Here is a 12,082-nt window from a genome sequence, read left to right as displayed (position 1 = left end):
GCTGTAATATATTTAAATATCAGACACTGCAGTAATTAGATGGAACAATATTTGTGAAGACAGCACAAGGCATGACTCACAGTAGGTACTGTGATGCTGTCTAACTTGGAACACAATGACTGCCATCGCAATTCCTGAGTAATTCATTACACACATGCTTTCTTTTGAACCTTGCAACTCCAACCTTTCCTTTATTGTCAAGACAATCAAAGCGGGAATAAATTAAGTAAGCGTTATTCTTCTGATAGCTAAGAAGCAAAATCAAGGAGCCGTCCAAGTGTCCTGAACATATTGACTCGATTCAAAGTCTCAGGCACAACCTGCAATGTCAGGCTTGCTGGCCTCTGGCTTCCTGCCATGGGTTGAGGTCTGCTTTTTCCTAAAGGGAGACATATCTTCTTTCCTGAATTTCTTCCTTCTCACAATGTGGTTTTTAAAAAGTAATTTCAGACTTCAAGAAAACTGAAGAACAGTGCAAATATCTCATATATTTTTACCGAGATTCTCCAATTTGTTAATATTTTACAACATTTACTTTCTTCTTCGTTCTCTCTTTCTTCTGTAATATATAAAGCAAGAAGCAAAAGAAAGAAGACAAAGAACTCAGCAGGTTGAAATAGTTTTAAAATGTATGACCCTTTTACAGTTTTAAGTAGAAAGGACCAGTATCCAAAATGTAAATGAGTAGCGATGCCTAGAATTTACAGCATCACATACCCTCAAGTACAGGCTTGCTTAGAATGACTTCAGCTCCCCATAAGAAATGAGTCTGTGCACCAGCAAACATCACATATCTCTAAAGTACAGGTTTCCTTAGAATGACTTCATCTCCCAGTAAGGGATGAGTTTGTGCTTTGGCAAACTTTTGACAGTATCCAGAGGCACGCCTGATTGCCATGATGGAGATTAGGTATAATAGAGACCACTAGCAGAGGCTGCAGATGCTACAGACGTCTTACAGTGCACAGCCACGTCCTTAAGACTTGATGTTTCATGACTTTAGAGAGTCTACCTGGTACCCTAAGTCTTCCCTCTCCAGTGTTACAGATGGTCGTCTGTGGCCATGCGGGTTGAATGAAATGCCTACTTCCAGTCCAAGTGGACAATGAAGGCCACATTCATTCTTCTACTCTTATAAGACAACTGAACAAGCAGACAATATAAAGAAATATGTCACTCAAAACATTGGCCATAGTCCCTAAAGAATCATGGCCCTGAAAGAAGGGAAAGAAGAAAGGTAAGACCATTGACTTAAATTCTGGAGAGGGTTTTCAGTAAGCATTCTGGACAGTTAGGAGAGAAAGACATGTAGAGACTAACTCAAAAGGCCTGCAGAGGGTTTCCCTGGAGTGTTCAGCAAAATTCTCATCAGTATTTCTGTAGAACTTTCTGAGGCTGGGGTAAAAAATTCACCCAGTACTAAAGGGAAAAAATCATCGGAGATCATGCATGGGCAAAATAGTGCCTTTTCTAACCTGTCAGCTAGGAAGTTATCATAACTCAGGAGCACCGGAATAGTACAAAGGAGGGTCTTGCTTTAGTAAAAGGCCAGGAAACAGACCTAGATCAAATGCAGCTTTGGTCCTGGCTCAGAAAACTGAGGAGAAACTTGAAAGGATAAACGGTTTCCAAGAAAACAGCACCCAGGAACCTACATCAAACAATTACATGAATTTAGGAGAAATCCAGCACTGAACAGAGTAAAATCCACACTGCCTACCATCTAATCAAAAATTTACCAAATATTAGTATTTGGTAATAGTTAAAATTGAGCAATTAATTCAAATAATTAAAATTTTATGTCTATACTCTGCATATCAGCAAGCTAGAGAAAAGGTTAAATATGTTAAGACATGGAACATGAACACACACAACTTCAACATTAATTTTTAGAGATGATGAATGTATTTTATGAATAAAAATATACATAAATATTTTAAACAAGAGATTAGAATTTTAAGAGACAAAATTGAGAAAAATTAAATAAGCAGCAGCAGAAGCTACTTAAAGCAAACAGGGGAAACACTGAAAAATGAGCAGCGTATCAGGGAATTATGAAAAATATCAAGTAGTCAAACACATACAGAAATGGGGAAAGGGACATTTTTTGGAATAATAATAGTTAAATGTTGCTCCAAATGTAATGAAAACTAGACTCACAGACCTAAAAAACAAAACAAGCCCCAAGAACAAGAAACAAAACGTCACTCCAAGCCTCATAATCAAAGTAGAACACAAATTTTAAAAAAAAATCTTAAAAGCAGGTGACAGGATAAAAAACACTTGTCTATGGGATAAAAAGGATAAGAGACACAGTAAAATAAAAAATAAGAGTGTCTACCATTATCACGTTTTAATCATCTGCCAGAGAATTTACTTAACAAAATGGAAGGAAATATAAACAAAACATGAAGCTCGAGGACAGTAAATAAAACCGTATTTAAGGACAAGGAATGACAGTCCAGATTCTAAAATGTTGCGGACTCTACTAAAAAAGTGATTAGAAATAAGTTCAGTGAAGTTGTAGAAAATGAGACCACACAGAATCAACTCTAGCTCTACAGACTAACAAAAAAGCGCTGAAAATTCGAACACCAACAACAACCATTGTATCATAAAAACAAGAAAGATCTAGGGACACACCAGGCAGAAAGACCGACATTCACAAGTCTATGCAGCATTATGAGGAGAAGTTAAAGAGCCAGGTGAATGGAGAGACACAGTGTGCTCTCTGTATCAGTCCTCCCCAAACCAGTTTGTGCAAATACTAATTAAAATGTCACCAGGTTTTCCCAATGTAAATACCACTAGGTTTCTTTCCTTCCTTCTTCCCTCACTCCCTCCCTTCCTTCCTTGCTTTCTTCCCGTCCCCACCGGGGGGCGGGGGGAGACAGCCAATTCTAAAATCATAAGGAAATATAAAGAAACCATGGAAACGAAGAGCAAAGTTAGTTAACACTACCTAATTTGAGGCCATAGTTATCAAAGCTCCAGTTATCAATGCAGTGCTACATTGGTACACATATATGTAAACAATCAGCGAATCAGATAGTGATAGACCCACACACAGAATCAATTATTTGTCAAAAAATGTTGCAGAAGCATTTGAACAAACGGTGCTAGATAATTTGGCTATCTATAGTAAAAAAAAAAAATCACCATCACAGTCATACACACGCACATACACACAAACAAAACATGTTAATATTTATTTCACTATCCAAATGAAAATGAATTTGAGAGGTTTTAGAGATGCCTCAGTAATTAAGAGTGTTTACTGTTCTTACAGAGGACCTGGGTTTGGTTCCCAGCACCCACATTGGGCAACTCTCAACAGCCTGGAACTCCAGCTGCAGGGGATCCCACACCTTCTTTTGGTCTCCACAGGCACCTGCATGCACGTTCACATACCAATACATTCACGTACATACATATAAAATAAATCATTTTTTAAAAAACCCAACTAACTTAAACATCATAGTTCTAAATCCCTAAAGCTAAAATTATCAAACTTTTAGAAGAAAGTTGCCAAGACTTTGGTCTATGAATTTTTAACTGTGACACCCAAAGCACCATCCATAAAAGAAAGAAATAAGCAGGTCTACAGCAAAATTAAAGACTTTTTTCAATTTCAAACACTTTAAAGGAAAATAATAAAACAAGCCACAAACACGTCATAATATTTGTGTTTATAATACATAGAAATTTTGTGGTGCAAATTTGAAAAAATACTAATCCAATAAAATATGTATTCAGAGTACACAGAAATTCTACACAACAAATATGAATAAAAGCCAATAAAAATTGAGGTGAAAGATTTCAACAACAGTTCACCCAAGAAGATACACGGATATCAAATCAACATCAGAGAAGACATCCAAAGGCATTAGGGAAGATTCTCTAATAGGGAAGATTTCATGGGGGAAATGCGACGGCTGAGGTATGCACTGTTGATAGTAATGGATTTGGAAAAGACTTGCTACACAGTTTAACATATACCTATCATATAGCCAAGCACTCTAATCCCTTCCTACGTACATACAAAATGGAATAAAGCACCTATTCACATAAAGACCTGAACATGAACAATCAAAGCAACTTCATTTTGGATACTACCTACAAAAATGGAAACAACTCCATTCTCTGTCACCATGTAGTTGGATAAATATTTGTGTGCCTAGGTAATAAAATAATACTCTGTAGTAAAAAGCAATGAACTAAGCTGAGTACGGTAGTGCATGCCTTTAATCCCAGCACTTGGGAGAAAGAGGCGAGTTTACACAAGTTCCAGCAAGCAATGGTGTCATAGTGAGACACTGAATCAAAAAAAGATAATGAGCCAGTAATACAGTAATATGCATAAATTACAGACTATATTGTGATACCAATCTAGATAAGTAGGTGTTTTATATGCATATTATATATGTACAAAGTACACTCACTTATGCAAAATTCTAGCAAAGTCAAACGAGTTTACAATGACTGCTATCTTATGGTTGCCTGGGGATATGGACGCAGGAAACAGAAAGGGGAGACTGCTAAGGGTTAGGAGGAGAGTGGTGAGGAGGTGTCTGTTCATTATGTCAATGGTAGCAGTAGCTTGACAGGTACAAAAATGCTAAAACTAACCCAGATTTATCTCTTAAGCACAGGCAATTTGCTATATACATACATTCTATTTCAATGAAGTTTTTTCTTATTATTGATGGGGATCAAATCTAGGGCTCCACACTCGCTAGGTGAGCACTCCACCACTGGGCTGCCTCTGCCTTCTTCTTTTCCCTTCTGTTTTTGAGACAGGGCCACACTAAGTAGCTCAAGCTGGCCTCAGCCTTGCTCTAGAACCCATGCTGGGTCTTCTATCTGTCTCAGCCTCCCGAGCAGCTGCCTCTCCAGGCTTTCACTACTAGGTTTGACTACGGTTGTCCCCTTTACAGCGACAGAGATGAAGTGAGAAGAGTTTCATCGGGTACACTAGTCATATTCCAAGTCGTTAGCAGCCACACTAAACTGAGAATGTTCCCACTATAGCTCATACTATAGCTCACTTCTCACAAGTTCCACCCCTAAAGAGCAGGTGCCCCCGTGGCCTGCCCACTTCTCTGGCTCACACCTAACGGGAAAGATGTCAGCACTGCAGGGATGCCTCAGTTTCTGGAATTTTTTTTTTTAAAGAGATTTTATTAAGTTAATTTTAATCTAATGTTTCTGTGAATTGAAACATACATTCTACTCATAAAACTACAGCACACGCCTCCGTGTTCGCCTATCATGGGTTCTGTGGACAAGATGTTGAACAGAAAGGACATGGTTGCCACCCTCCTGGAAGCTTCTGCCCCCTTGTAACCAAGATGGTTACCGTTTCAATATAATTCCCCAAGGAGCACAATGGAGCCACAGATGTCCTGCAAGTTCGCTTTTCCTATGTTCTGGAAATGGTGAGTCACACAACCCCCTGTATATTCCTAAGAAAAATAGGACACATAACCCTTAGACAGCAAACATAATCGGAGTGCCACCGTGAGGAGAGTATTCAAAGAGAGCTCCTCTATATTCACCGAAGTAGTCCACCTTCAAGGAAAAATTAAAAAATCAGGCAGAGAAGTTGTTAATCTTAGCACCTGACCAAAGCAAACTACCCCCTTGACACACACTGTCACTGTTAGCTTTGAAGTTGGAGGTGGCGGTATTAAAACAAACACAAACCTCAGCCTCTACTTTCTGCCCCCACCCTAGCAGCCTATGAACTTGGGAATCCGCCTGCACAGACTTTGTCTCATATGAGAATGTCGGGCTTTAACTCCTCAAGCCTCTGATCCAGAGCATGACACCATCAGCCTTCCACACACCTTGACTCCGAAAGCTCCCACTTGTCAGAGAGCTGGACTCCAGACTGGAGTTAAAGGGGGACAGGTAGCTGGTGGGCACTGTAGACGAACGGACCCCCCAAATGCTGTACTACAGTAGATAAGAAGAACAACACCAGAACCAGGTCCCTGTGTTGTTGGCAGAAGCAGAACTCAGAAGCGGGCCTCACTTACTTTTTGACACCGACACAGCCATGTTCCTTGTTGTCCATGTCAACAGAGAGCATGGGAAGGCTTGCAGGATTCCTTTACTTCCGCAACTAATCAATACGGGAGAAAAGCTTGGGTTTAATTCTTAGAAAGTGAGAGAATACATATTCTCAACTAGAAACCGAATGGTCCCTTTTACAGCTTCACACCGGTCCCCTGATGCTTGTTTAAATCTCCAGTCCCCAGTGACCAGAGAGAGAGCTCAAAGGACTGGGTGATGGGCTGGGTGCTTTCATTTTCAGTGCCCTCTCCATCTTGACAGAAAGAAGGTGTAAATGGAACTGAAGCCCCCTTCCAAACTGGGGCTGGGACCCTCAAGGCTGCCAAGGCTCCGGAAGACACTGCAACTCAGACTCACACTGGGGAAAACCATCCTCTCTTTCTGCCCCGCCCCCCGTGTGGGCTGTGTTTTTTCCCTCCTCTTTCTTTCTTTTTTTTTGTTTTTTGTTTGTTTGTTCAGTCCCCTTGCTTCTAGCTATCAATGAAATGCAGAAAAGAATTAATTCAAGCTTTTGTCAGAAAGTGTTTTGCTTCCTCATATTCTCATCAAAACTCTGGGAGATGGCCATACTGATTTAAAGGAGAGAGTGCTTTCTCTCTCTCTCTCTCTCTCTCTCTCTCTCTGTCTCTCTCTCTCTCACACACACACACACACACACACCCCAAATCAGATAGCTTAGCACAGAGAAAGTGATGGTGGTGGTGGGGGAGGGGAGAACATCTGAGATACAATAACACCCATGACTGTCTTTACATTTATCGGATGAGAAACATGTGAAAAAATAAAAACCCGCCGGGCGGTGGTGGCGCACGCCTTTAATCCCAGCACTCGGGAGGCGGAGGCAGGTGGATCTCTGTGAGTTCGAGGCCAGCCTGGTCTACAAGAGCTAGTTCCAGGACAGGAACCAAAGCCACAGAGAAACCCTGTCTCGAAAAAAAAAAAAATAAAAATAAAAAAAAAATAAAAACCCTCACAACTCACATACAATTAGCAAAATGGGGAGAGGGCTATTTTAAAGAAAAGAAAAATCAAAACAAAAAGCCTGGTCCAGAGTTTCTTCTTATTCAGCTGAAGCCATAAATTAAATACACTTCCTCTCTAATCACTTTAGACTTCGGCACTCCTCCTCCAGGGGTTACTGTGACATGGCAAGAACATCATTCAATACAGTCACAAGATGCTATCGTTCTTCCCAAAGTGGATGATTAGCAAACAACATTGCTGGCGTGGGATAATCTCCACTCCCGACACACACACACACACACACACACACACACACACACACAAACTTCCAGTTGCTAAGTCGCTCAGATCACTGCTAAAGAAACCCAACACTTAATATACACATAGCTATCGCATGCATCCACAGTCAGAGTAGACAGGGAGGGCGTGCTGCTGCTCCAGCTACGAGAATGGCACTTTGCTTGGGAACTATTGTACATTCACCATTTGCTAAACATCCCAGAAACAAAACAAAACAACTCACGGCGGCACTCTGCGACAGCACACTACATTGTCTTATTATCACTACTGTTATTTTTCTTTTCTTTTTCCCCTGAAAGAGTAAGAAGAAAACCTACCTAGAATCAACTAAAACCTATCATTTTTATAGGCTTATCAAGAACAGCCGAAGAAACCCCAATGTTTTCTCTGGCAAAGGAATTCAATAAGGAGGTACAATTTGACACAGTGAAATAAAACCAGGCTGGCTCTCAGCCAACATGACGTTAGGAATCACACACAAGCCGCAACTGCTTTCTGGTTCATGGCTGACTTTTTAAAGCTACAGCGTGCCTGTTCACTTTGGCCAACTACCTTCAGAACAATTAGTGCAAGAGAATGACCACCACTTCCAAACAGGCAGAATTCTTTTTGCACACATATTGCACAAGGAAAAAGAAGCAGTCTAAGTAGCCTGTTATTTTCTCCCTCCCTTTCCCTGTTGCCACATAGATCTTGACTGTTGTTCTGCGTAGCCATGCCATGTTGAAAACTATTTCATTTTCTCCCTGTGGGAAAAATCAGAGAAAACCCAGGGCTTACGGGCTGCACACAGTGAACACTCAGAAGCTGCCGTCCTGCGTTAGTCTTTTTTTCCTAACAGAGGCGTGGACAAAGTTCCCAGAGCTGGCTTTTAAGTAATCTCTTTGTGAGGATAAGGAAAGCTCTGGCGGGCAGCAAATCCCTTCACTCCACGATGTAGGAAGCAGCATCTTTCCAAGAGCACATATAACAGAACACCAGCGTTCCTGAAAATAACGTTCACAGTCCACCCAAGGAAGGCAACCCAAGTCAACCCAAACCAAATCTTATTCTACGAAAGAAAACACACTCCAGCAAGGGTTAATTTTAATGGTTTAGCTCAGCTGCATAAAAATAAAGCTTACCCACCCTCCCCAACTCAGCCAACACTTCTAGCCCATGAGCACTTGGTATTGCCCAAGTCACATATAATAAAGATATTCCAACCTACCACCATCATTCCAAACTCAGGAGGAAATTAGTGGTAGAGCAAAGGGCGAGTTTCCAATTGTTACCTGGCCAATCTTACAGGGTCCTGGATTGTCTGGGAACTGCTACTGGGATGGTGGGGTGGGGGCATTCCTGTCCCATAAGACTCATAAGCATTTGTACATGAGTGGTAAACACACGCCAATCAACATTTCGACACTTTTAGTTCAAGATAATCACCAATCTTCAACACCCTCCCCGCAACAAAAACCCAAGCCAAAAGACAAGGACAAAACAAACTAACAAAATCCACTCAAAAGAGGGATAATTTAAGTTCCTTCCAAGGACCTGAGAATCCTTAGTCATATGTGATGTGTCGATTTTAGGCAGAAGTGAGGAGAAAGCGGTCTGCCTCTGCTTTACTAACTCTTAAGGACATTCAGAGATCAAAGGTCAACATGTATGATATAAACTTGGGTCCTGAATTCCTAAGTCACCCCACCCACACACACACCTGGTTTCAGGAGTGGCTTTAGAAGTTTTCAGCTTCCCAAAGGGCCACAACTGAGAAGTATTTCAAAGGCTCTCTTTCTTGGACTTTGCCACTGCCTCACTACAAAAGCGGCCATAAATTTTCAGGGGCGAATTGTAAGTGCTCAATATTTCTCGTGTGTCTCATCACGATAGGTCAAAACCAAGGCGATGGAGCACTAACTCACCAACACTTGATGTGAAACCTACTTTCCACTATAGCCAAAGGGACTGAATTTGAATTGCAAGTCTGGTGGGCAGGGGAGCCAGGGGCACAGCTCAAAACAGTTCTCATGGCAGCTCTGGCTGAGCCACTCTCCAAGGGAAAGATGGAGGAACCCTGAGTCTTCTCCAGGTACACTCGCAGGAGGAAGGCTCTCTGAAGTTTTTCCAAGCCCCTTCCCCTTCACATAAACAAGGCCATCCTCCTCTTCCTGCCTGATGTGATGAAAACGTGTTTCTGGAAGTGTTACAGGAAACTGGTCCCACTTCATCAAGAGTGAGCCACAAAGGTGTCCTAACTGATGGTAAAAGGTTTCACCGACCAGCTACTTTATAACTTTGGAAATAAGTTGACATTTGTGAGTGTGTGCGTGCGTGTGTTTCACCCTCTCATCTTTGCACACTCTAACAAGCACGTTAGCCATTTGCTCTGATAAGGACCTGTGTTAACATTGTTTTTGTGTGAGGGGAAGCACGTGTGAGTTGTGTGCTGTTTGCAAGTGGTGTGTTTTGTGATTATAAAACGTGTTGTGGTGTGTGTGTGTGTGTGTGTGTGTGTGTGTGTGTGTAGGGGGGGCGCCCAAACGAGACTTTCTAAGGCAGTACATCTGTACTAAGGTAACTTTTGATAGCCTGGCCTCGGGATTCTGGAACCGAGAACTTTGGGGCCACTTGAAAGCGCCCTCGGGTGGGGGAGGGGAGGCCAGTCAGGAAGGGCGGGCGACTAGGTACTTTGAGAGACGGCTTCTATACTGACCGGCACCCACCTCCAGGAAGCACAGGCGGCCCAGGAAAGCCAGGCTGTACTGTAGGAACCTTCTGCCTGGTCCCGTGCTGCACCGACGTCCCCGAGGGCAGGGCTGCACGCGTCCCGAAGGGCGTCTCCAGGGCAAAGGACGGGCGTCCTCCTGGCCAGCGGTCGGTTAAGCAACTCGCGGTGGCGCGGGGGACAGAGGGGAAAGTTTCTGCTGAGATTCGGAGGGAGAACCGGGCGGTCTGCCTTGGGTGGGAGCTCCTAGGGGTGTGGCGCCGAGCCTAGCACCCCGTCCCGTCCCGCCAGCTCTGCCCCGCTCCACTCCAGGTGACAAAGTGCACGCCCGCGGGGCGCCGAACACACAGGGACCGCGGGGCGGGCGTCTGAGGGTAATTTGGATGGTTTTGTTTTGTTTTGTTTTTGTCCTTATCCTGGTGCTCACTGGTTCCTTTCATCCTGGAGAGGAGGGAGGGCGGGCGTGTTCCCAAGACGGCCTGTGAGCCCATCACTTACCTCCCGCCCAGCCGCTCGGTGACCGCCACGCGCGGAGCCCAGAGAAACGCCGGGCGCGCGCGGCACGCCGGGAGTTGTAGTCTACCGTGGCCCCAGGGGTCTCGGGAGATGGGGGCGCAGCGGGTGGAGAGGCAGAGACCGAGAAGGAAAGGACCGAATCCGCTGGGATTCAGAGGAGAACGGTTGCCAATGGCTCAAAACTTCCCGGGAGCAGAAAGGAGGGGCCCCTCCCGGGAAAATCAGTACAGTGGAGGTTTTCGACCTCACACCATTTTCTTGTGGATAGCCCCGCTGAACTGCGTGAGCTGGCCGTTAGCGACAATGATTGCAGGAGATTTCCCAGGCCAAGTTCCTATTTTGTAGGGCTCCGCTTCCTCTTCACTGTGAACATTTGTGTGGTGTACTTTGCTTAGGGGCTCCTGTTTTCTTGTTGGAGAAAGAGCCTAACTCCATCGGAGGGTCACTGGCCTCTCCGAGTACCGACCACTGTATACTCTACAAAGCGCTGTTTAGCCTTGGCTTCATTCTGTTAGATCGATAAAGCAACTATGGGATTTAAGCAAAGAAAAGCTAAAGACAGTTTTGTGTGTCTGCACCTGAGGAGGTTGGTGTCAGCCCTACTCAGTCACTTCCTCCTCCCACCCTTCTCTTAGCTGTTAGGGGGACCTAGTGGGAGAAGGGGGCCGGGAACATCTGTAGTACAGAGAGCTGAAGAAGAGGGACCTTTGTGGAGCATTTTCTCCAGATAGCTGGTGAGTTCGGGAGAGTTAGCTCAAGCAGGAAAGTGCTTGATTGTGAACTGTAAAAATCTCAGAAAGTGTTCTAGAAATTAGTCCCATTTTAAGAAAAATGAACCACAAAGGTGACAACAGATTTCTCTCACCAACAGCTTAAAATAAAAAATAAAAATAAATAAAAATAAAAAAAGCCAGGCATAGTGGCATCAGGTTCAGCCCTAACTCAGAAGGTAGAGCTAGAAGTTTCCCTAAAGCTTGCTGGCCAGCTTAGCTTGGGATCCTTTGCCAGTTCCAGGCCAAAGAGAGACTGTGACAAACAAAAATGTGGGCAGGGCACCTGTAGACCTTTGGCCTCTCCACGCGGTCACACCGAAGACATGCGAAGACAGTTGCACACAGGTCCGCAAATGCCCATTAGAAGCAGCTGGTAAATAGATTAATAAATGGTGCTCTAGGTCTAAGCCAGGCGGGTGCTGGCAGACACCCCCAATCCCCAACCCCAGGGCAATCTCCAATTGATAAGGGAAATTAGTCTCCTCCCACAGTCTCACTTGGGTTTACAAACCACAGTTAAGGGCAGGCCCATGCCCTGGCGGGAGACTGACAACACAAAATGAACTCACTGCTATTTTTGGAGTTTTTTTTTTTTTTCACCTACAGGTCTTTTGCTAAGATATTTTGGTTTCTGTCCTTGTGTCTTGTGTCTTTATGGGATTTCTATGTATTTTTCCCAGCATCTGTATGCATTTCTTGTGTTTTTTTCTTTGCTTCTTTTTTCCCCTATTTATTTGTTTTG

The 12,082-nt window shown here is 43.6% G+C and overlaps 1 protein-coding gene across 3 annotated transcripts in view; it reads right to left on the bottom strand.

Annotated features, from left to right (window-relative positions):
* Samd13 (sterile alpha motif domain containing 13) overlaps positions 1–10,656 on the bottom strand; it is a 33,414-nt gene extending 22,758 nt beyond the window's left edge. Inside the window, exon 1 of one of the 3 annotated variants that reach the window (XM_041655196.1) lies at positions 10,550–10,656. Coding sequence is in view for 1 of the 3 variants with exons in the window: in XM_041655182.1 (XP_041511116.1) it covers positions 6,042–6,094 (53 nt within the window). In the remaining 2 variants the exon portion in view is untranslated. The other 2 variants (XM_041655188.1, XM_041655182.1) reach the window with 2 other exon arrangements.
* Between the last annotated feature and the right edge of the window lie 1,426 nt (positions 10,657–12,082).

The sequence above is a fragment of the Microtus oregoni genome, unplaced genomic scaffold (assembly GCF_018167655.1).
Source record: "Microtus oregoni isolate MIOR12 unplaced genomic scaffold, Mior012 000000F_ref0000247, whole genome shotgun sequence".
Classification (NCBI taxonomy): domain Eukaryota; kingdom Metazoa; phylum Chordata; class Mammalia; order Rodentia; family Cricetidae; genus Microtus; species Microtus oregoni.
Note: the sequence above shows the minus strand (reverse complement) of the source record. Positions and strands in the feature narration are given on the sequence as shown.